The following is a 26,193-nucleotide window of genomic DNA, read 5'->3' as shown; positions in this document are numbered from 1 at the left end:
AGTGCCAGCCAAGCCCGCCCGGGACGTATACCCTGCAGACCCAGCCCCGGTGGTTTCCTGGCGGTGACACGAGCCTGGACACATAATGGCCGACTGTCCCCATCGGGATGAGCCCATGGATACTAACTATGGCTACCGCCACTCATTGTATGCCAGGAAGCTGTGTGCCACAGGTACCTCCGAGACTGTAGACAATAGCCACCTATGCCAGGTGGAAGTGGGGGACACTCTGGCTGTGGCACTGCTAGATTCAGGGAGCCTGGTGTCCCTGGCAACAGCTGCCCTGGTGCGGTCCGTCGAGTATACTGGCCGACAGGTCGGCGTTGTGTGCATTCATGGGGACTTAAAGGGAACCTGTCACCAGGATTTTGGGTATAGAGCTGAGGACATGGGTTGCTAGATGGCCACTAGCACATCCGCAATACCCAGTCCCCATAGACCTGTGTGCTTTTATTGTGTATAAAAAGCGATTTGATACATATGCAAATTAACCTGAGATGAGTCAGAGCTTGAAAATATGACTTTTCTCTGGTCACACAAGTAAGATATGACTCTTTTATGTTAATTTGCATATGTATTAAATCGTTTTTTTTTACACAATAAAAGCACAGAGAGCTATGGGGACTGGGTATTGCGGATGTGCTAGTGGCCATCTAGCAACCCATGTCCTCAGCTCTATACCCAAAATTCCGGTGACAGGTTCCCTTTAAAGGACTATCCCACTGCCCTGGTCTCTATATCAACGGTGGCCAGCAGGTGGACTCATGAGATGGCCGTCGCCACAAAATTACCATATGAACTAATAATTGGGAGAGACTACCCCGGTTTCCCAGCACTATGGCCGGACACGAAAGTTACCGATACCCGTGAGACAGATGTGGCCTGGCTCAGGGGATAGACAAGAACCCTGGAAACCTGAGTCCGAACAGCCAGCGGTAGGGGTGACCGCCACTTCGGTGGAAGAGAGGGAGACAACGCTGGTAAGTGTGATGGTGGGAGACAAAGGACTTTCCGCCACGTCCGGATCTAGCCAACCTCAATGTCTTCGGGGATAATTTTGGTACTGCACAACTTCGGGACCCAACCCTATCCCGAGCCTGGGAAAATGTATTAATAATAGATGGGGAACCACAACAACCTGGGGCAGAGTCAGTGTTTCCCCGTTTTGTGGTTCGTCAAGAGATGTTGCATCGAGTAAACCAGCTGCGAGGTGAATCCATTGAACAGTTGGTGTTGCCTCAGGCTCATCGCAAACTCGTGTTAGAGTTAGCCCACCAGCATGTTCTCGGGGGTCGTCTGGGAATGCAAAAAGCGCAGCGGTTTTACTGGCCCAGTGTGTTTAAAGAGGTAGAAGAATATTGTAAGTCTTTCCCAACCTGCCAGATAACGAGCCCCCAGCCACATTTCCGTAGTCCCCTGGTACCCCTCCCGATTATCGAGGTCCAGTTTAAGCGAATCACTATGGATCTCGTAGGCCCGGTACCGAAGTCTGCTAGGGGACACCAACACATCTTGGTTATCCTCGACTACATCACTCGGTTCCCGGAGGCAGTGCCACTGCATCATACATCAGCCAAACTCATAGCTAAGGAGTTAATGGAGATGTTTTCTCGAGTGGGTCTGCCTAAGGAGGTTCTGACTGACCAAGGGACCCTGTTTATGTCCAAGGTCATAAGGGAACTCTGTAAGTTGCTCCACATAAAACAGTTACAGACGTCCTGGTAGAGAGGTTTAATCAAACATTAAAAAATATGCTAAAAAGAGTGGTCTCTAAGAATGGGAGGGACTCGGACCTTCTTCTGCCCTATCTCATGTTCGCAGTGCGAGAGGTGCCCCAGGCCTCTACTGGGTTCTCGCCCTTCGAACTGCTATATGGCAGACACCCTCGTGGTCTGTTGGATGTGGCCAAAGAGGTGTGGGAACAACAACCCACACCGCACAGTGTTGTTGAGTACGTCATGCAGAGGCATTATAGTATGGGGAAGGGGCACACAAGGAAAGCTGGGTGTCTATATATGTGTATTGTATATGTGTGCGTCCATGTATGTGGTGACTATGTGTCTGAATGCATCCATGTATGTGGAGAGTGTGTGTATGAGTGCGCCCATGTATGTGGAGAGTGCATCCATGTATGTGGTGAGTGTGTATATGAATTCATTTATGTACATGGTGAGCACATGCATGAGTGCGTCCATGTATGTGGAGAGTGCGTGTATGATTGCATCTATGTACAGTATATGTTGAGTGCGTGTATGAGTGTGTCCATGTATGTGGAGAGTGCGTCCATGTATTGTGGGGTTTTGCTCTGGTAGACAGGCTAGCGGACGCAGTATAGAAGCAATCACAAAGTCTTTAACCTAAACAGTTCGGTGTTTATTCACACACAAGTTAAAACTAAAATGACCGTTCACAGTCTTAGTGTTTGTTCACACTATGCAATGTCCTCAGAACAAAATCTTTACCTGGTTAGCAGTTTTCCACCCGCAGTCCACAGTAGGCTTTAGGGGCCTGTTTCCTGGCATGCGGCTCACAGTCCTTTAGCATGGCACAACTGATAATACTTTGCTCAAAATAGGTGTTTTTTTAATAACAGAATAGAACAGCAGTATCTAATGCGTGCATCTCACACTGACAGATGCAGACAAGACCGCAAATTTAGTATTTGGCCCAAAATGGGTGTTTTTTTTATAACAGAATAGAACAGCAGTATCTAGCGCATATATCTCACACTGACAGATGCAGCAAAGGCTGCAATATTAAGTACTTTTCCCAAAATGGCTGTTTTTTTAATAACAGAATATGACAGCAGTATCTAATGCTTGTATTTCACACTGAAAGATGCAGCAAGGGATGTAAAATTTAGTATTTTGCTCAAAAAGGGTGTTTTTTAAAACCCAGAAAATTCTTGCTGTATTTCTAGCTTAAATTGAACACTGACTAATGCTGCAAAGGCAAAAGATGTAGGGTCTTGCCAAAAATGGGTGATTTTTTTAAACCCAGAATATAATTGCAGTATTTCAAGCTTTTATTTGATTGTCACAAATGCACATATGCTGTGCTGGTGCACAGAACTTACATAAAATGGCCGCCGCCCACTTAACTAACAGATACAGTAATAGTGTTTCTTGTATATAGTTTCTTCTAAGTCAACGAAACTGACTGAATGGTAAGTTTAACAGCCAGCGAGGTAAATGGCAGCTAGTGTTCAAAATGAATCTATTTTTCGCCACAGATTTCTGGAAAGTATAGCATGCAAATTTCAGTCCCTTAACTTCAATATTTAAATCCAAAAATTGAATTACTTCCTTGCTGATATTAGATAAAAATCTTAAATTACCTTGGTTATTATTTAATCCTTCTATAAAGTGAATCAATTCCTCCTGTGTGTCTTGCCAAATAAAAATTATATTGTCGATATAATGTCACCAGACTCCTGTTCCCAAGCGGTCATGAATAGATTAACATAACTGAGGGCGAATCTGGTGCCCATGGCGGTCCCGGTCATCTGCAAATAATAATTGGATTTGAAATAAAAATAATTATGAGTTAGGACATGCTCTCTGATATAAATTGTATTTGTTCCATTTTAAGATCATTATTTTGCATTAATATTTTTGAAATTGCCTGTATACCTTGTTCATGGTTAATGCTAGCGTACAACAAACTGACATCCAATGTTGCCAGAATCCAACCCGGTTTATATGACAGATTTTCAAACAATTGTACAACCATTGTGGTATCTTTTAGGTAGGAAGGGATATCCTTGACATATGGCTGTAAAAAATTATCCAAATATTGTGACAGATTACATGTTAGTGAACCTATTCCCGAAACTATCGGTCTGCCTGGTGGATTTATTGGATCCTTGTGCACCTTCCGGATACAGTAGAATATTGGTAGTTTTTTCAGGGTCCCCAGCACAAAATCATACTCCGTTTTATAATCCCTTTTTCTTTAGCTTTCATACACATATTTTTCAATTCTTCCTCATATTTTTTTATAGGGTCTTCCTTCAATTTTAAATAAGTGCTTGTATCCAATAACTGTCTAATGCATTCTTCTTCGTTTTTATCAGTATCCATAATCACGATTGCTCCGCCAGCGGGACAAATGGTGACTTGATGGTTATCCTGAAAGTCTTTTAGCGCCTGAATTTCTTCTTCAGTTAGATTGTTCTTCTTTTTGTTTTTAATCTCCAGCTTTCTGATATCAGCTTCCACTACTACCTTAAATGCCAATAATTATTTTCCCCATTTGCTGTTTAGGGTACATCTTTGATTTTAATTTTAAATCCACATGTTTATATGAAGGGTTTGTTAAGTTTTGATCTGTGTATGGGTTTTTCATAAAATATTTCTACAACAGAGTTTTTTTCATATATTTTTCTATACCCATATACACATCAAATTTGTTAGGGGTGCATTAGGTGCAAATTTTTATCCTTTGTCAGTTTCAATTGACTTTCATTTAACGTGACTGAACTTAAATTTATGACGTTATGTCCGCCACTTTCCATACTTTTGTTTTCACACCTTTGTGTATATCCTCCTCTTTGTGTTCTCTTTTTTTTCCGGGGTATGTGTTCTATGTGCTTGGATTTGTGCCACTGTCGTAATGTTATTTTTCTTTACTTGTTGTACCGGATGTGACAAAAAACTGATAGGGATTTGATTTGTGAATGTTTTGGGTATTGTGAATGGTGTCTGATTTCTGAATGTATGGCACTTCTCGGTTGGTTATGATTGTGTTTTGGTTTATACATTTGTATCTTTTGTGTATCCTTTGTGATTCTTATGATATGTTGACTGTTGCGACTGTGTGTCGATTTTTTCCCCTAAAAAAGGACTGGCATTCTTTCGGTAGCTGTTTTGGGTAGAACTATTTGTTTGATTTTCTTGTACTGCTTCTTTAACTACAGGTTCCAATATCTTTGATGTATTCGGTTTATTCGTTGTAATAAAGAACTTTTTAGTCTTTTTTTTTTGTACAATCTCCTGTTCTATACTATCCAATTTAAAAAAAAGATTACTTTGCAATCTATAGTATTCATCATCCTTATTGAATGTATCTACCTTTACTTTAATGTCATTCACCTGCTTCTTCTTACAATCAATTCCACTAAAGGTATTGACTGTAACTTAAAAAAACATTTCCATTGGGAGTTCAAGTCCTCATGCATAGGTCTGATGCAGGGGTTTTATATAATGTCAAACCCTTTGGTGTAATACCTGTTTTTAAATAATGCTGTAAAGACTTCACCTTCCACTGTTGTCTTAATTGTTTCATTCGACTAAGTGCCTATAATTGGTCCAGGCAGAGACAGGGGTGTGTAATGAAGGTGCTGCCTGTGTCTGCATGGTGGACACAAAACTGTGGGAGCAGCTTGTGCTTGTCGACAAGTCAAATGACCCGCTCTACCAGAGATCTGTCTGGGACATCCAGAACCTTTTGGCCGTGTGACTCCTCACATAAACACTGTTCCCAACACCTCCTAAGAGCTATGTCAGTACGACCTAGATGGCAAGCAATTTGTCAAAACAACCACGCTGCTTCTATCAGTCCAATGATGCACTCCCTCTCAAAGTCTGCCAACTGGGCAAAACGTCTTCAAGTGCGTCATAAAAGCATGTCTAGCAGTCAATAATCTCTCATCAAGTAGTACACTACCCAAAAGTAGCCTCTGAGAGTTTTTAATAGGGCAGTGGGGGAAGCACTTTTACACCCTTTGTGGAAAGACCCAGTGTCTAAGCAGACATTTCTATCTGGGTGTATTTTATTTTTTCCAAAGAGTGTGGATGTAGGGGATGTATATTTCTGGACTTTGTGATTATTTGCTTCCCTATATGAGCTCATTTATTACACTGTTCACTCGTGAGGCAAGTGCATCACTTTTGGATGCATTTTATATTACAAAAATGGAAAACACAAAAAAAAAGCGTAAAAAAAACTCCATAAAATCTGTTGTGTGAACAGACTTATCACACTGACTAAAAGAAATAGCAGCCAATCACAGCACAGCTTTTTATTATGTATTCAGCTCTCAAAACATGAAAGCTGTGCAGTGATTGGATGCTATGGATGGACAACAAAGACAGGGTCATAAATCTGCCCCATACTGTATTTGCCCCTTACTGTTTTTATCCCTGTTTTATAGGATTTGAACTTAATGAAAAAAAGCCAAGGGAAATCAAATAAATCAATCAATGCATTCTTAAAAAAATAGTTTTTTTTTTATTTTCCAGAAATCTATCTTTTTTTAACATAGAATATAATAATCCATTAGAGGAGTAAAAGCAGCAGGTTCACGGAAACACTCAATATAAATAATGCATAATAATAGTGAACTACAAGAATCAGATAAAATGAAATTACATAGACGGCAAAAGGAATAAGAAAATGAAGGTCATGTTTAACAAGGCCTAGTCTAAAGATTACAACTTTAAATAATGTACCTTTTATTGTCCTACATGAGGCATTTCAACCCTAAAGGCCTTTACTAAACACACTGTAGCATAAGAAGTTATAATGCTTTTATATAAAACATGAACATAAAGATAGCATTTGATGCAGATGAAATCAAGACCTGATAAGACCAAGGTCACACTTAGCAGTTTCGTTATGTTTTAAGCCGGTCTTAGCCAAATCCAGGAGTGGATCCAAAAGGTACAACAGAGGAAAGATTTGTGTGTCCCTGGTCTAAGGCTTGATTTACACATATGGGGGGTCATTTATCAAACTGGTGTAAAGAAGAACTGGCTTAGTTGCCAATAGCAACCAATGAGATTCCACCTTTCATTTTTGACAGCTCCTTTGGAAAATGAAAGGTGGAATCTGATTGGTTGCTATGGTGCAACTGATCCAAACACAGCAGTGGATATAAGTGACAGGTGAAGTTTCTGGGTTTGACAATGCACGGACACCGACCGTGGGGCAGCCGCATGTGGATTGAATGGGGTGCGCGATCCGCATCAGACGGTCCACACCGCAAAAAAGTACATGCACTACTTTTTCGCGGTGCGGAGACACAGACCGAAAACCCACGGAAGCACAACATAGTTCCGCATCTCTGTGATTGCGGACCCATTCAAGTGATCCGTGGTGCGGGGTGTACACAGCCGATGCCCGTGTATTGTGGACCCCCTGTATGCGTGCTGTAATACGGCCACAGCTGGGTGCATGAGCCCTAATTCATGATTTTTTTTTCTGCCCATCCACTGCATGATTTTTTGTTTTTAATTCATGTAAAAACCAGCTAAAACTACTAAAATACAGTGGCATGCCCTCCATGGAGGTAGACCATGCAACTGTAATGGGGGGGAAAGGGGGCCTGGCGCTGGACTCCTTCCTCCTCTTTTTCCCAACATGAAAACTCAGAGGCACATTTATTAAAACTGCCGTTTTAGACGCTGGTCTTAATAAGACCCTGTGCTGGATCGGCCGGAGTTATGAACAGACCGGCCTGTCCCCTTCCCCGCCCATGCCATGGACCCTTTTTAAGACGTGGCTTGAGCGGAGAGAAGTTGCAGATTACGGCGCTAATTTAGGCGTATTTCTGTTTGATAAATGACCCCCTTAGTATTTTCATGCAACCACCAGGGAAGCTCAATGAAAAACGATTTTTAAAGCTTCTATTGCAGTCAATGGTAACTGTATAAATTCCTAGGCACTGAGCTTCCCTAGTGGTGGTTTCAGACAGTTTTATAATACACTGTATGAGGGAAGCCACAGACATAGAGGTGGATGGGGAGATTTACCATTGTATTTATGGCAGTTGTGTAGCTCAGAATGAGCACCATATTTATGTAGCAACTGCTAAAGTGGGTGAGGCAGAGGGTCACCTTCTTTATTGCTATTTTTTTTATTATTATAATTTATTCTGCTTAATAAAAAAATAAATCATAAGCCAGAAATATGGGACATCACACTTTTGTTGCTACATGCATACTGGGAAATAAGGTGGGCCATGCTAAGTTTTCCTACGGGGCCCTGTAAGATCTATGTATGAAACATATTTTTTATTCTATTTTCTGTATATGATTATGGGGGCAACTATCATGCTTGGGCTGCTGCCCTGCAGAATAGATGACGCAATTCTGAAGGAAGCTTGGGGGAATGCTTTTGTGAATGGTGTGATCTTGTGTCACCTATAAATAGGTGTTATCTGTCATTGTCATCCTCCCAGTGATAATGAGATGACTGCTGAAAAGAGATCACTAGAGGGCTGGAAGTACCTGACTAATGTGAGGCTTGGACAGTTAAACAAATGTAAGATTTTAGTATTTTTAAATATGGATAATGAAATGAAAAGTTTTAAAAAAATCATCATAAAATGTCGTGATTTAAACAATAGGTCATTTGCTGCTAATAAATTCCTTTTAAAGAAACACTCAGCACAAAGTTTTGTGTGTGTAAAGGGGGCAGTGTATGACACCGATATTCCTTGTGTAATGCTCAACCCACACAGCTTGCACCAGGCAAAACAAGGTGTATAAATTAAATATTCTGTATGTGTCAGGATATTGGGTCAACATGGCTGCTGTCATACATTAGTACTATGCACTAAAGGGCAGCCTCATCCTTTGACTGTGGACACATCTACATATGTGCCAGATAAATAGTGTAATCTGTAATGGGTATGTAAGTGAGGTTATACACAATCCTCTTCTTTGGTAATGAAGTGTTTTGGAACTGAAAACCACATCAGAGAAAATCAACTAAATTGCCATTATCAGGCTATTCACGTATTCCAGAATTAGTACACATCCATATTACATGCGTTAGAGCCTGACCCAAATTCACAGTATCATACAGACCCATGATGCTGTAAGTTCAGGTCAGTTAAACCCATGGTGTGCCATGACACAGGTGAATAATATGGATGTTTAATACATCCAGAACACACTCATGTGAAAAGCCCACAAGTTGTATTGCAGAATCCCCCCCCCCCCCCCCCATTAACAATAAGACCATTTTCAGTCATTCAAATTAGGAACACAATAAATACAATGCACGTTTCATGTTTCTACCCGTTCTCCATTACGTATTGCCCAATAGCACTACTGTAGGTAAGCAAACAGTAGAATGTGCATAACAGCAGAGATATATACACCAAATAATTTAACTGTCCATTACATAATAAGGTCATTCTTTAAAGTTGCTCATTATTGCAGCTTCACACTGGGTAAAACTTCAGCTATTTTTCCAAACAATATTCCCATTTTTTAACTTACATGGAATAAAAATAACATTTCAGACTCAAACAAAGCATTGTCCACCGGACAAGTGGCATGTTTTTTACTCTGTCCACCGGACAAGTGACTTGTTTTTCACATTGGGCAAGTGGCATGCTTTTTGCTAATTATAAAGCTACCCCAAATTCAGCGATCAAATGACCACTTTGCTATCTACACTGTTTTACTAAATATTATTGCATATGCAATTATCCATTAGTTAAAGTGAACTTAAAAGGGCATCTGTCAGCAGATTTGTACCTATGACACTGGCTGACCTGTTACATGTGCACTTGGCAGCTGAAGGCATCTGTGTTGGTCCCATGTTTATATGTGTCCACACTGCTGAGAAAAATTGTTTTATTATATGCAAATGAGCCTCTAGGAGCAAAGGGGGCGTTGCCATTACACCTATAGGCTCTGCTCTCTCTGCAACTGTCGTGCCCTAGCCACTTTGATTAACGGGGCCAAGCAGTGAAAATGTCGTCACTGCCTGGCCCGGTCAATCAAAGTGGAGAGCGTGCGGCAGTTGCAGAGAAAGCGGAGCCCTAGGTGTAACAGCAACGCACCCGTTGCTCCTAGTTGTCCATTTGCATAAATTAAATATACTTTTTCTCAGCAATGTGGACACATATGAACATGGGACCAACACAGATGCCTTCAGCTGCCAAGTGCACATGTAACAGGTCAGCCAGTGTCATAGGTACAAATCTGCTGACAGATGCCCTTTTAAATACCATCTCAAAATAATTCAGTGTCAATCCTTGTTGAACACTAAGATAAAATAGCAGTTAATGCCACAAATCAACTGTGCATAAAAGCTAATCTAATAACAGCAGTGAACTGTTGAGGTACAAAGATCCATAAACAGCAGTGCAAACCTTCAGTTCTGGTTAAATTGAACCAAGCCATTAATTTTACATCTCTTTTGTAAGTCACAGAAGGTGCTCTGATCAGCAAGTACTGGCCTTCTTCTTGTAACTAAGACCACTGATAATTCTAAGAATGTTCCCCATTATTATTACAGTGATTTTGTAACCCCAGAAACTGCCCAAATATAAGAGCAATACACATGTCGATCCTAAAGGCGGCCTATTTATTAGCCTTGTACTTTGAAGCATCCCGCGGCTCTCTGCTTGGGTTGCTCCAGTCGTCGGCTTCTGCCGCATTCTTGTAGTGTCGCCATGCTGATTTGTTAAATACCGGCAGTCTCTCAAATGAGTCGCCGGAAACAGCCTAAACGTGAAAAAAAGGTAAAAGATTATTATTAAAAAAATCTATGAAAATGTATAAATATATGAGATTTGATGGATTAAAGATCCGCAGATCCACAAATCTTTAACCTCTGTAAGTAATACCTTAAGGTAGATAACCGCGTCTGTACCAACACCTTCCATGGAATAGAGTTTAAGGTCACCTTGGAAATAACGAGCATAGAGTCGAGAGATGGGTAATCCATACCCAAAACCAGCCTAAATGTAAATAAAAAATGTGAATTAAGGCACAATGACTTTCTTCTAGACCAGTAAATACATTATTACAGTGGGATTGATAGAAAAAGGGAGAAATATAATTTTGCCCTATCATTGTAATAGAGATATGATTGTTTAGTTTTGGTACGCCAATCCCGTTAAATGAACCTCAACTTATGCATTTTCTGTAGCCAAATTTCTAACTACCTAAATGGACAATGACAGTATACAACTGTATAGAGAGACATCCAAAGAGAATGAGCAGACAGTTGTGTGGTCGCCTGCAGACAGGAGAAAGGCTACAAGGCTTCACCGGGGGCCCAGGAAGGCTTGAGACACTAAGGTCTCATGCACATGACTGTAGCAGGTCCATGCCTGTATTGCAGCCTGCAAACAGCCACTGACTTGAATGGGTCCACAATTGGGAAGATACGGTGCGGAATGGAGGCACAGATCTGAAGCCATTGAAGCACTACCGAGTGCTTCTGTGGGTTTTCTGTCCATGTCTCCGCACCAAAAAAAGTAGTGCATGCACTACTTTTTTGCCGTGCAGACCGCTGGATGTGTATCGTGGACCACATTCAAATGAACAGGTCCGCGTCCGCAGACAGCGGGCACACGGTCGGTGCCCGTGCATTGCAGACCGCAGCACAGGCACGGCCGGCCCACAGATGTGTGCATGGGGCCTTACAAGCATTGTAATGTGTATCTCAGTACGTAGAATTTGTTCTGCAAATGTTCAGCACAGATACGAAGCAGCCTTAGCCAGGCCACTTTCCCTGCACATTCGCTATCTTGGGTGATTGCAGGGGCACTATGGGAATAAGGTTCAAATATCCCATCAGCACATATAGCGTTGTGGGGAAAGCATCATCATGATCAGACAGCCCACCCGTGCAACCTGAAATGATACAGATCCCATGGGGAAATTAAAAGTTGGAAAAAAAGTAAAAACTTTAACAAATAAATCTCACGATTTGTATGTATAACTATTGTGCACGTGGAGACATTAACATCTTAGCAACTTGTAGTAGTGGGAAACCCCCTTTCAAGAGGACCTGTCCATATCGGTGTCACCAGTTGTGGTGTGTCCTGCACAGTCTGACACTGGCAGCACTGATTGAATAATGTGAAACTGTGAAGGGACACTTTTATTGTGGACTATTGAACCAAGCGATGGGGACCAGCTAAGTATGATCACCACCGCTGGTCGGCCACTCTGTGAGGTCTGATATAATGTTTGATATCCCCAAATGATCGCTAGTATTTTTCTCTAGTAAGAAAGACCCTTTAACTATCTTTAAACTTAAAATAAGTAATGGAACAGTTGATACTAAAAACAATAAGTTGCGTAAAATGCTTTATTTTGCTCAGTTTTCTTACAAAGCTGGGAAGAACCTACATACAGTGGATATAAAAAGTCTACACACCCGTTAAAATATCAGGTTTCTGTGATGTAAAAAAATTAGACAAAGATAAATCATTTCAGAACTTTTTCCACCTTTAATGTGACCTATAAACTGTACAACTCAATTGAAAAATCAAACTGAAATCTTTTAGGTAGAGGGAAGATAAGATATAAAAATAAACTACCGTATTTTTCGCCTTTGGGGAGGAAAATAAGAAAAAAAATACACTGCTCAAAAAAATAAAGGGAACACAAAAATAACACATCCTAGATCTGAATTAATTAAATATTCTTCTGAAATACTTTGTTCTTTACATAGTTGAATGTGCTGACAACAAAATCACACAAAAATAAAAAAATGGAAATCACATTTTTTAACCCTTGGAGGTCTGGATTTGGAGTCACACTCAAAATTAAAGTAGAAAAACACACTACAGGCTGATCCAACTTTGATGTAATGTCCTTAAAACAAGTCAAAATGAGGCTCAGTAGTGTGTGTGGCCTCCACGTGCCTGTATGACCTCCATACAACGCCTGTGCATGCTCCTGATGAGGTGGCGGACGGTCTCCTGAGGGATCTCCTCCCAGACCTGGACTAAAGAATCTGCCAACTCCTGGACAGTCTGTGGTGCAACGTGACGTTGGTGGATAGAGCGAGACATGATATCCCAGATGTGCTCAATTGGATTCAGGTCTGGGGAATGGGCGGGCCAGTCCATAGCATCAATGCCTTCGTCTTGCAGGAACTGCTGACACACTCCAGCCACATGAGGTCTAGCATTGTCTTGCATTAGGAGAAACCCAGGGCCAACCACACCAGCATATGGTCTCACAAGGGGTCTGAGGATCTCATCTCGGTACCTAATGGCAGTCAGGCTACCTCTGGCGAGCACATGGAGGGCTGTGCGGCCCTCCAAAGAAATGCCACCCCACACCATTACTGACCCAATGCCAAACCGGTCATGCTGGAGGATGTTGCAGGCAGCAGAACGTTCTCCACGGCGTCTCCAGACTCTGTCACCTCTGTCACATGTGCTCAGTGTGAACCTGCTTTCATCTGTGAAGAGCACAGGGCGCCAGTGGCGAATTTGCCAATCTTGGTGTTCTCTGGCCAATGCCAAACGTCCTGCACGGTGTTGGGCTGTAAGCACAACCCCCACCTGTGGACGTCGGGCCCTCATATCACCCTCATGGAGTCTGTTTCTGACCGTTTGAGCAGACACATGCACATTTGTGGCCTGCTGGAGGTCATTTTGCAGGGCTCTGGCAGTGCTCCTCCTGTTCCTCCTTGCACAAAGGCGGAGGTAGCGGTCCTGCTGCTGGGTTGTTGCCCTCCTACGGCCTTCTCCACGTCTCCTGATGTACTGGCCTGTCTCCTGGTAGCGCCTCCATGCTCTGGACACTACGCTGACAGACACAGCAAACCTTCTTGCCACAGCTCGCATTGATGTGCCATCCTGGATAAGCTGCACTACCTGAGCCACTTGTGTGGGTTGTAGACTCCGTCTCATGCTACCACTAGAGTGAAAGCACCGCCAGCATTCAAAAGTGACCAAAACATCAGCCAGGAAGCATAGGAACTGAGAAGTGGTCTGTGCTCACCACCTGCAGAACCACTCCTTTATTGGGGGTGTCTTGCTAATTGCCTATAATTTCCACCTGTTGTCTATCCCAGTTGCACAACAGCATGTGAAATTGATTGTCACTCAGTGTTGCTTCCTAAGTGGACAGTTTAATTTCACAGAAGTGTGATTGACTTGGAGTTACATTGTGTTGTTTAAGTGTTCTCTTTATTTTTTTGAGCAGTGTATTTTTAACCAAAAGGTGTGCTGTGTGTTTGGTGGGTTTGGAACTAATGGTGGTCTGTGGATGGCACTATTACTGGAGATCTGTGGATGACGGACACTGTTATGGGGGGATCTGTGGATGACGGACACTGTTATGGGGGGATCTGTGGATGACGGACACTGTTATGGGGGGATCTGTGGCTTGCACTGTTACAGGGGGATCTGTGGATGGCACTGTTACAGGGGGATCTGTGGATGGCACTGTTACAGGGGGGATCTGTGGATGGCACTGTTACAGGGGGGATCTGTGGATGGCACTGTTACAGGGGGGGATCTGTGGATGGCACTGTTACAGGGGGGATCTGTGGATGGCACTGTTACAGGGGGGATCTGTGGATGGCACTGTTACAGGGGGGATCTGTGGATGGCACTGTTACAGGGGGGATCTGTGGATGGCACTGTTACAGGGGGGGATCTGTGGGTGGCACTGTTACAGGGGGGATCTGTGGGTGGCACTGTTACAGGGGGGATCTGTGGGTGGCACTGTTATATATGTGCCATCCACAGACCCCCCCACCTTAAAACAGTGCCATCCACAGACCCCCCCAGCCCATAACTGTGCCATCCACAGATGTCCCCCATAAAAATGTCATCCACAGATCCCCCCCCCCCCCCGCCACGGTATACTAATATAAGATGTCTTATTCAATTAATAGTTATTAAACATGCCCCCCAACTCCTAATCGTACCTTACATCCTAACAGCTTCTGTACAATGCCGGCAGGCAGGCAGGCCAGGCGGCCGGCGCGTCCCTCACTGACGTCACTTGCCTGCGCCGCCTGCTTCATTCATAAAGTAGGCGGCGTAGGCACGTGACATCAGGGAGTTACGCTGCCGCCCGCCTGGCCTGCCTGCATTCTACAGAAGCTGTTAGGATGTAAGGTACTATTAGGAGTGAGGGGGCATGTTTAATAACTATTAATTGAATAAGACATCTTATATTAGTATACCGGAGCGGGGCTATACTACACTGACTGCACCGCCCCGCCGCTATTGCCGGCCCCCAGCTCCTCGTCCCAGTACCTCCCCGAGTCCCCGCTCGCTCGTACATCGCAGCTTGCGATGTAAAACTGCAAGCATTCACCCCATAAGACGCAGGGGCATTTTCCCCTCATTTTGGGGGGAGAAAAAGTGCGTCTTATGGGGCGAAAAATACGGTAATACTTTGTTGAAGCACCTTTTGATTTTATTACAGCACTCAGTCTTTTTGGGTATGAGTCTATCAGCATGGCACATTTTGACTTGGCAAGATTTGCCCACTCTTCTTTGCACAAACACTCCAAATCTGTCAGATTGCGAGGGCATCTCCTGTGCACAGCCCTCTTCAGATCACCCCACAGATTTTCAATCGGATTCAGGTCTAGGCTCTGGCTGGGCCATTCCAAAACTTTAATCTTCTTCTGGTGAAGCCATTCCTTTGTTGATTTGGATGTATGCTTTGGGTTGTTGTCATGCTAAAAGATGAAGTTCCTCGTCATGTTCAGCTTTCTAGCAGAAGCCTAAAGGTTTTGTGCCAATATTGACTGGTATTTGGAACTGTTCATAATTGCCTCTAGCTTAAAGGGAACCTGTCATGTGGATATTTGAATATAATGTAACTAATTATATACAATCATTAACTACTAAAAAGTACCTTAGATGTATTCATTTACTGGTGTGACAGATGGTTACCTCATAATATACACACAAAGATGCCACATGCCTAATTTGATTACATAATGAGCTGATTTGAGTTCAGCGTGATGTCAGTGAGTCCAGCGTTTTTTTAATTCAGAGCTATAGCCACTCCCCTGCCCAACTGCTGCTGATTCATATGGAAAATAACTTTCAATCAGCAGCAGGTAGGCGGGGAGAGTTAAGAGCTCATGAATATTCAGGACTCATCATTATGAGCTGGAGCTTTTCAATACAAGATGTTGGCAGATTGACTGGGTCAATTAAAGAAAGTGACCCAGCATTTTGCTAAGAGAATCAGTCACTTATTTATGTTGCCCTTAGTTAGGACACCATAAAACTGGTGACAGGTTCCCTTTAACTAAGGCCCCAGTTCCAGCTGAAGAAAAACAGCCCCAAAGCATGATGCTGCCACCACCATGCTTCACTGTGGGTATAGTGTTCTTTTGGTGATGTGCAGTGTTGTTTTTGCGCCAAACATATCTTTTGGAATTATGGACAAAAAGTTCAACCTTGGTTTCATCAGACCATAACACCTTTTCCCACATGCTTTTGGGAGACTTCAGATGTGTTTTTGCAAAATGTAGCCTGGCTTGGATGTTTTTCTTCGTAAGAAAAGGCTTTCGTCTTGCCACTCTACCCCATAGCCCAGACATATGAAGAATACGGGAGATTTTTGTCACATGTACCACACAGCCAGTACTTGCCAGATATTCCTGCAGCTCCTTTATGTTGCTGTAGGCCTCTTGGTAGCCTTCCAGACCAGTTTTCTTCTCGTCTTTTCATCAATTTTGGAGGGACGTCCAGTTCTTGGTAATATCACTGTTGTGCCATATTTTCTCCACTTGATGATGACTGTCTTCACTGTGCTCCATGTTACATCTAATGCCTTGGAAATTCTTTTGTACCCTTCTCCTGACTGATACCTTTTAACAATGAGATCCCTCTGTGGCTTTGGAAGCTCTCTGTGGACCATGGCTTTTGCTGTGGGATGCGACTAAGAAAATTTCAGGAAAGACCAACTAGAGCAGCTGAACTTTATTTGGGGTTAATCAGAGGCACTTTAAATTATGGCAGGTGCATGCTGACTCCTATTTAACATGATTTTGAATGTGATTGCTTAATTCTGAACACAGCTACATCCCCAGTTATAAGAGGGTGTGCACACTTATGCAACCACATTATTTTAGTTTTTTTTGTTTTCTTCCCTCCACCAAAATATTTCAGTTTGTTTTTCAATTGAACAATACATTTTTATAGAGTTTTGTGAAATGTACAAATACAAATAGTACATGCAAATTTAGGTTACTTGTATGACGCATACAGATTAGGTATACAATAAAGTTATTAAAAGTTTTTAAATTGAGTGGTACAGTTTATAGGTCACATTAAAGGTGGAAAAAGTTCTGAAATTATTTATCTTTGTCTCATTTTTTACAGCACAGAAACCTGACATTTTAACAAGGGTGTATAGACTTTTTATATCCACTGTACATACAAGATGTTTTCCACTTACCAAAGGAGCTGCTCTGCTTGGCTCTAAACTGGGTCTAGGTGCTGTGGAATACATGTAATTGAACAGGCGATCTATCTTCCGCAATGGCACTCCACCACCTTGGTCACTGATCTAGGGAAGGGTAACATGTTACTTCTCACAATGATTTAACCTAAGGTGACAGTATGCAGTGAGCTCCCAATAACACCTACCGTTTTAGATTTAAAAAGACTATCAGAATGATCGATTCTAAGCATACTGTCTGGTGAGGTTGATCACGCTGATTGAAATGATACCCATCTTTTGTCTGTATGTTAAACAGCTGCGGAGATGTGTGTTTTTATTCGCATGCAAATGAGCACTTTGGAGCACCAGTTGGCAGAACTGAATTCTTTGAGCAGTGCCTGGAGGTAAGTAGTCAGCCTTGCAAATACATGTCCTAGGTTCAAATCCCAGGAGAGAATTCCGGAACTGTTTCTTCAGTTAATTTTTTTCTCCCTTATTTAACTCATAATAAAAGGCTATAGCCTTATTATTTTGAGAATAGAGGTTGTCTATACTAAGAAAGCTAATACAAATTACTGGTGTCTTTATATTCATATATTGTGCCTGTGAGTAAACCAACAATATATATTAACTTTATAAGCATAGAAAACCTCTATTCTCAATATATTAAGGCTATAGCCTTTTATAATGGGTTAAATGAGGGAGAATTTTTTTTTTCAAGAAACAGATCCGGAATGCTCTCCTGGGATTTGAACCTGGGACATGTACTTGCAAGGCCGACCACTTACCACCAACCTATAGCCTTATCATATTGCGAGGAATAGTTTTCTATTCTTAGAAAGCTAATACATATTACTGGTGTCTTTATAATCATATATTGTGCCTGTGAGTAAGGCAGTAAGATGTATTATCTTTCTAAGCATAGAAAACCTGTATTCTCAACACTGTAAGACTAAAGTAAGTAGTGTATATCATAGGACGCAGCTCTGCCCTCAGCATGCTGATGTCTAGCCATGTCATTCAAGGGGAGATGGGAGTAAACAGCACAGGGGTGTTATAAAAGCAGTGCTCCAAGCATTCAGCCCGACTGCTGGTGCTCCAACTTGCTCATTTGCTAATGAATAAAAACACAGCTATCTCTGCAGCTGTTTAATTGTTTTACAATGAAAGGTATCATTTTAATCAGAATGATCAACCCTAAAAGCCAGTATGGTTTATTAGGGTTGATAATGCTGACAGGGGCTGTTTAAGGCTTTCAATATGTATAAACTATAGTGACAGACGCAAACAGCTTTGTAATTATTTCTTCTTATTTGCCTATTACACCATTAAAAATACTAATTTAATGCATATAGGAGGGAGGATAATATATAGTATGAACATGCCTTTATAGATAGATCTTCCTTTCCAAGTGTGACCAATGTCTTCACAGGTGGCAGGGCCTCAGTGCGGCCTTCATGTTGCTCCACAGTGGCTCTCATTGAATTCTTGAGGGAACAGAAATGTGAGATTTTATGGCATATTTGGACCTAAGAACAGACACACACTGAGTACAGATATACAAACTAGCTAAAAAATTTTTTACAAGGCAAATAAATAAAATGATCACAGATTGCTATTAAGCTGTGCATTTGGAAAAGTCTTTAGAGATAAACATAACTAAAATGAGTTTACTAAAAAGTGAAATGCAAAAAAAATAAAAATTACATGCAATGACTTACTTATCATTAAGAATACTGTAATAAGTTAAAGCAGTAATACAAATTAATGTATTGAGAACATGAGGTCCGGCCGACAGCCTAATGTTCATGGGAGATCCCAACTCTCCCCTGACAGATGATGTTGGGAGAGAGAAGGATCAGGCAAAGTAAATATTTTTGCCTGATCCTTTTGTTCTCCCGGGAGACGAGCTACAGTCAGAAATGTCTAGAAGCGGCTTTCTCCCCTCTGCCTATTGAATACACATTCACATTCAGCCAAACCGAACGTGAAGGTCTATAAGCGAATCATGGGGAGTCGGGAGAGAGAGCTGTCGGCCGAAAGATCGTACCGCTGACCACTATCAAATGTGTATGGCGCCTTGAATTTCAGGATCCTACAAAGATGGTTTCAGATACATACAGTAGTGGGACACTCACGTCTATCTACAGCATAACTACTCATAATACCTAATGCTTAAACATGGAGACTAACATTTTAAGCACCACAAGCAACCTGTTAAGAGCTTTATACTTCATGCCCATGGTTCAACCAAGAGGGTCCCTGGTTACAAACAAAATATGAATGGAGAGGCGTTTCAGAGAAAACAAACCGGGAACAGGGAGAGGAGACAACTTTTCTCTGCCTTGTCTTTTTTTTTTACTATAGACAATAGGGACAGACCTGTCAACCAGGCCGAGCTGAGTGTGGTAAAAACGGAGAGCAGAACCCCCAACTAATCTTCTCCCCATTCTCGGCTTCTTTCTAAACTAAGCTTTCTTTGAAATGCTGCAGTGCCTCAGAGTGCATCATGGCTGTTTGTAGCCAGTGAAACTTGTTATTTCATGCTGCCTTTGATTTAGTGCATGGTTGACCGAACCATTCGGTGGGTCCTGAAGACAATCTAATGTGTATGGGGAGCTCCCAATTTAGAATGTGTCGGCAGATAAGAACCATTTGGCCCATCTAGTCTGCCCAATATACTGAATACTATGAATAGCCCCTGGCCCTATCTTATATGAAGGATGGCATTATGCCTATCCCATGCATGTTTAAACTCCTTCACTGTATCTGCAGCCAGTGATGGCCAGTTCGCATTGCTCGCCCGCGAACATATGCGGGCTGCCATCTTTTTTCACAAGTCCGGCGAGGCACAGGTAAGCCCTTACTTGTGCCTGTGCGCGAGCCAGTCTGAAAACAAGTGCGGTCAGCGGGAGCAGGCAGTTCCGAGAACAGCCATCGGGGGCCTTCATCAGGCTGTTCTCGGAACTGCCTGCTCCCGGTGACCGCATTTGTTTTCAGACCGGCTCGCGGCAAAGGCACAGGTAAGGGCTTACCTGTGCCTCGCTGGACTTGTGAAAAAAGATGGCAGCCCGCATATGTTCGCGGGCGAACAATGCGAACTGGCCATCACTGTTTGCAGCTACCACTTCTGCAGGAAGGCTATTCCAATCTAATGTGTATGGGGAGCTCCCAATTTCACGTTGCCTGATCCTTCTCTGCCCTGGCATCATCTGTCAGGAAAAGAACTGGGCAAGCTGAATTAATTTTTTTGTCTGACCCAGAGCTGATACACAATGTGATGGCCCCAGTTTTCCCAATGTATTGCAGATCTAATCTTAATGTCGGATATTTACTATACATTGTAAATAGCAGGTAGTACTCAGGGTGGTAAGGCCCTGCTGGATATGTACAGATATTACTGTGCTGTCCAGCTGACATATGCAAGCTGGTGGGTAAGAGCGGATGCCAACAACCCAGCAGTGGTGCTGGAGGCGGCACTCCTTGGATCATATGAGGCCCTGACAATTTTTTTTTTTTAACAGAATAGGTAAATACCCAGTGAAACATCTCACCTTTAACATGATGGCAGTAATAAAAGTATGGAACGATTATGTGTGGGTATGAGGTAATAGGGGAGGGGGAGAGGGATGGTCCCCTGTATTGCCATTGTGGAGAAATGCAAAGTTACCGGAACTAGACACAATTCCTGATTTTGAGTTTTGGCCGAAACATGGAATCAAATACATGACCCAGATATTCTCAGAAGGAACGTATAAAGCTTTTCATGAATTAAGGGAGTACTGTTTACCCAGCAATAGTCTCTTTAGAGATTTTAAATTAAGACACGCTTCTGTAAAGCAATTTGGTAGCGGCAGGATCGAGATACAGTATGGAGAGATCGAAAAAATTGTTAGACAAACAAACTTATGCAAGCCAGTATCCTCCTTTTATTCAGTACTTATATCCCAATTAGCCTCCCCGTAGACCATAGCTATGGCAAAGTGGCAGAAAGATGTCCCTAGATTAGAAGATAGGCATGAGAAGGAACTCGCACACAACTGGAGGAACACAGTCATAAGCGCTAGAGACCAACTGATACAAGTAAAGTGGCTACATAGAGTTTACCTAACCCTGGTCAAATTAGAACAAATGCATCAACTTGACAGTTCACTATGTTCTAGATGTAATGGAGAGACAGGCACTCTGATCCACATGATTTGGGAGTGCCCCAAAATTGTTAGGACTGGTAGATCTATTGCAAACCAAATACTCTAAAAAAAACTATATTGACTTCTAATGTTCTATGCTAGGAAGTCTATCCTATTGAATTGAAAGCCCCCTAAAGTCCCCTCAATCCAACACTAAATGCAACTAATAGAAGAAGCCTTGCCAATGTACAAGATGACATATTTAGCCAGAAATAACCCGGAGAAATTTGATAAAATCTGGGGATTATAGCTCAATGCTAGAACATAGATAGCCTAAAGGAAGGTGGGAATCCAGCGGAGTTGTTGAGGTGTGTATGAGCGAGCGAATGAGGTAAAAATGTATAACATAATTATTATTCAGCGATGGCAAAAACTCTGTTCTGAAGGAAATACAATGACAGATTTCTGTGGTATCTCTTTATTGCTCCAAACCGGATTGTGTGCATCTAAGTTACTGAACTGTTTTAAATGTGTGTTTTTCCCCTCAAAAATGACAAAAAAACAACAACACAGCAGGTAACATAAAAGAAAAATAATAATTGAGAATATTACAGTACAACATATGTACAGCTGTGCAGCCCTTCTATAAGTAATGACCGAGCCCCTCCCCATTAAGTGTATTTGAAAATGTGACTGCTGAATAGTTTTGTTTAATTCCTAAATTTTGGAGAGGGCCCAACAACCAGATTATGGTGTCGATATCGGCCGAGAGAAGTATTGCGTGCTTCGTGCCAATACTGGAATACTGCTGTAAGCAACAAGAAGACTGAACTCAAGTCTTCTTTGAGTCAAAATTACTACTTTCTGCTACTATGATTACTAATTATAAAAGTAAAATAACAAGGTAATAGGCTTAACTTCGGAATAAAGTAGCTATTTAAATGCCCAATTATTAATAAAATTGTTGCTCAAGGACTGCGTGTAACAAGGCACCACAATATATCATTGTGGAAACTGCCAATCTCTTCTCATGAAATGAAATGCTTGCTGCTTCACACCACCCAAGTCGTGTTATCCCTTATTATAGCAGCAAATTACTCTGGAACCAGGTTGAACTGAAGCCAAGATCAGGATAGTGATACCTCTAATTCTAAATAATTATGGCAAGGCATTTTATCCTTAACTGGATTCCAATACACACTGTTATTACTTTGTTCCGGAAAGAATTATGTGAACATTTCAAAAGGCACAAGTTCTGACCCATAATGCTTTGCTGCTCCTTCACCAAGACATATTTTTAATATGCCTTAAAAAGAAGAATTTCCAATGACCATGTTTTCTCAGGAGTCTGGGATTAACTTTTTATTATCCTTCTTTCCAAGTCTGGGCAGTGACCTAAGTCCACAGGAATTAAACCACATAATGCTTGGCTTAACCATTAAAGCAGATATTATTGTAGAGAAGGCTGAACATTGAAGGGAATTTCTGTGACTTATATTGGTTTATCCACAGGATAGGTCATCAGTATCTGATCAGTGGGGGTCCAACTCTTGGCACCCCTGCAGATCAGCTGTTTGAAGAGGCTGCAGGACTCCCATTAGTGCTGCGGCCTCTTTCTAGGCCAGTAACGTTACATTCATCTGTGCCATGGTCTAATTGCAGCTCAGACCATTCAACTGAATGGGCCTAGGCTGCAATATCAAGCAAAGCCACAATACAATTTACTACACCAAAGTGCCATAGCCTCTTCCAACAGCTGGTTGGAGGTGGTGTGAGGAGTCTGACCCCTAGTGATAAGATATTGATGATCTATCCTGTAGATAGGCCATCAATATCGAAAACCTGGAAACCCAGGTGTACAGGGTGGGCCATTTATATGGATACACCTTAATAAAATGGGAATGGTTGGTGATATTAACTTCCTGTTTGTGGCACATTAGTATATGTGAGGGGGGAAACTTTTCAAGATGGGTGGTGACCATGGCGGCCATTTTGAATCCAACTCTTGTTTTTTCGATAGGAAGAGGGTCATGTGACACATCAAACCTATTGGGAATTTCACACAAAAAACAATGGTGTGCTTGGTTTTAACGTAACTTTATTCTTTCATGAGTTATTTACAAGTTTCTCTTTGTTTACAGCCATTGACATGTCGCCGAAGTTAACACGTGAGGAGAGGATAGAAATTGTGTTGATGTCTGGTGAACACAGTAACCGGGTCATTGCAGCAGATTTCAATGCAAGACACCCTACGAGACCACCCATCTCCCATGCTACAGTTAGCAAACTGCTTGCTAAGTTTTGTGAAACTGGTTCAGTGTTGGATTTGCCAAAATGTGGACGCATGAAATCTGTCTCTAATGAAGAAACATCAGTGGCTGTCCTAGCTTCATTCAACAAGAGCCCACAGCGTAGCACTCGCCGCATGTCACTGGAGAGTGGCATTAGTCGAACATCCCTTTGGCGGATATAAGCTACTCACAAATGGCACCCTAACAAACTCCAGCTACTGCAGCATCTCAACGAGGATGACCCAGATCGGAAACAAAAATTGGAACAGGACCCTCAGTTTAAGCAGAAGATTTTGTTCAGTGATGAGGCAAACTTTTATGTGAATGGTGAAGTTAACAAACAAAACCACCGCTATTGGTCTGACACTAACCCACATTGGATAGATCCCTACAAGACTGTTGGAACAAAAAAATTGATGGTATGGTGTGGTATATGGGGTACAAAGATAGTGGGGCCATTCTTCATCAATGGAAACCTCAAGGCCACAGGATATGCGAAATTGCTACATGATGATGTGTTTCCCTCTTTATGCACTGAAGCTGGCACATTCCCTGAGTTTTTCCAGCAAGATGGTGCACCACCACATTATGGGTGTCAGGTCCGAGCATTCCTAGATGAACAGTTTCCTGGAAAGTGGATTGGCCGTCGTGGGCCAGTTGAATGGCCCCCAAGGTCTCCCGATCTGACCCCCTTAGACTTTTATCTTTGGGGTTATCTGAAGGCAATTGTCTATGCTGTGAAGATACAAGATGTGCAGCACCTGAAACTACGGATACTGGAAGCCTGTGCTAGCATTTCTCCTGCGGTGTTGCTATCAGTGTGTGAAGAGTGGGAGAAGAGGGTTGCATTGACAATCCAACACAATGGGCAGCACATTGAACACATTTTATAAGTGGCCAGAAACTTGTAAATAACTCATGAAAGAATAAAGTTACGTTAAAACCAAGCACACCATTGTTTTTCTTGTGAAATTCCCAATAAGTTTCCTATTGAAAAAACAAAAGTTGGATTCAAAATGGCCGACTTCAAAATGGCCGCCATGGTCACCACCCATCTTGAAAAGTTTCCTCCCTCACATATACTAATGTGCCACAAACAGGAAGTTAATATCACCAACCATTCCCATTTTATTAAGGTGTATCCATATAAATGGGTTACCCTGTACATTAATTGATGTCATTTCAGAGTCGTCAAGTTCACTTTTACTTTTTGCACTTTATATGCACTGGTCACTTTACTGATCTGGCACTTTGTCTCTCTTAGTTATAGGGCCTTATTAGGGGTAGATTATGTGGAAGGAGAGAGGTGTAAGTTTTTATATCTTTTTTACACTTTCCATTAAATATTGTTTTTAATGGTTTTTAAATGTTCTTGTGATCAGGTTTTGGATACCAATACAATCTGTGATTTTATCATGTGATTTTTCAATGTGCGCCATTTTGGTTTTTTCATTTACGTCTTGTAATTTAATGTATGCATTTGTACACATGGGCAGCACCTTTTAGTTTTTGAACTGATACTGTGGTGCCCGCTTTCTGCAATATATTACACTCTACTACTCTTTGTGACCCAAATAATGTGGAATACAAAGGATGTTATTCATGATGAGGGAAGGTTTAAGAGTTTTAACACTAATCTTGCATCCATCTGGAAAGCAGAGCATTCGGAGACCTGGTGATTTCTCTTTTGTCATATGACTAAGCACTAAGGTTGGGTTCACATGTGGCAAAAACTGATTGCACCTAAAAGCAGTTCATTGTTAATGGGTCTGCAGTTGTGCAGCTAACCGGCAGTTTACCACAAGGCCTTTAACAATAAAATTACCCTTAGCTGCACTTCTGACAACAGTGGTTTTGGTTGAAATGCAGGCGCACTTTGGCTGCACTTCATCTGCAATGTGTGAATCTAGCCTCAAAAGTGAAAATGTCTTCTCTATGGTAGGGTTTTAATGCCACCATTGACATTAGTGGCCTTAAAGGCTATGAACACCTTTAGGAGCAATTTTTTTAAATTAATATTGCATTGTACTAATTTTTAACTAAAAATATTTTTTTTAATTGGTCTTTATTAAAAACATGGTGTCCTTTTTTTCTGTACATAGCTGACATGCTCTAGTAGCACCCAGGGGTGGGCTGGGACGGGGGGCAGGGAGGCAATTGCCCCCCAGGCCACCCTAAAAAAACGTCTGCTGGGCCGTCTTTAACAAATAATATTTATTTTTAATTTTTTTTATTCATCAGGGCCGCACCGGCGATCACCACAGGCGGCGCGGCCCTGGATGTAATTGCGGCAGCGGTGGTGGCGGCGGGCAGTAGGAAATAAGCGCTTCCATTGTGGAAGCGCTCATCTCCATATTCATCTGTATCTCCGTCGTCAGGACCGCAGAGTGCACCTGTATTTGTTTTTGTTATATTATTTATACTGTTTATCACATCCACACATTTGCTATCCTGTGTAGGATGTCCATTGTGGTACTTGTGGTCCGCTGCAGGCATCCTCCATTGTATGCATTTTTGCTGGGGATTGCCATTAGCAGCGGACCACAAGTGCAGGATCTGCCCCCCCCCCCCCCCCCCCCCGGTATAGATGCACCACTGCATATGGGGTTGAGCACTTGCTGCTTTTTAATATTTTAATAC

At 42.1% G+C, this 26,193-nt stretch overlaps 1 protein-coding gene across 1 annotated transcript in view; it reads right to left on the bottom strand.

Moving 5' to 3' along the window:
• Positions 1-9,864: 9,864 nt before the first annotated feature.
• The window catches only part of PDK3 (pyruvate dehydrogenase kinase 3), a 118,708-nt gene continuing 102,379 nt past the window's right edge, over positions 9,865-26,193 (bottom strand). The window contains exons 8-11 of the mRNA XM_040423701.1: positions 18,518-18,619; positions 17,148-17,258; positions 10,589-10,702; positions 9,865-10,466 (exon numbers count right to left, since the gene is read on the bottom strand). Coding sequence (XP_040279635.1) covers positions 10,323-10,466; positions 10,589-10,702; positions 17,148-17,258; positions 18,518-18,619 — 471 coding nt within the window. The 3' untranslated portion in view covers positions 9,865-10,322. The remainder of the gene's footprint in view (positions 10,467-10,588; positions 10,703-17,147; positions 17,259-18,517; positions 18,620-26,193) is intronic.

The sequence above is a fragment of the Bufo bufo genome, chromosome 3 (genome assembly GCF_905171765.1).
Source record: "Bufo bufo chromosome 3, aBufBuf1.1, whole genome shotgun sequence".
In the NCBI taxonomy this organism is placed as follows: Eukaryota; Metazoa; Chordata; class Amphibia; order Anura; family Bufonidae; genus Bufo; species Bufo bufo.
Note: the sequence above shows the minus strand (reverse complement) of the source record. Positions and strands in the feature narration are given on the sequence as shown.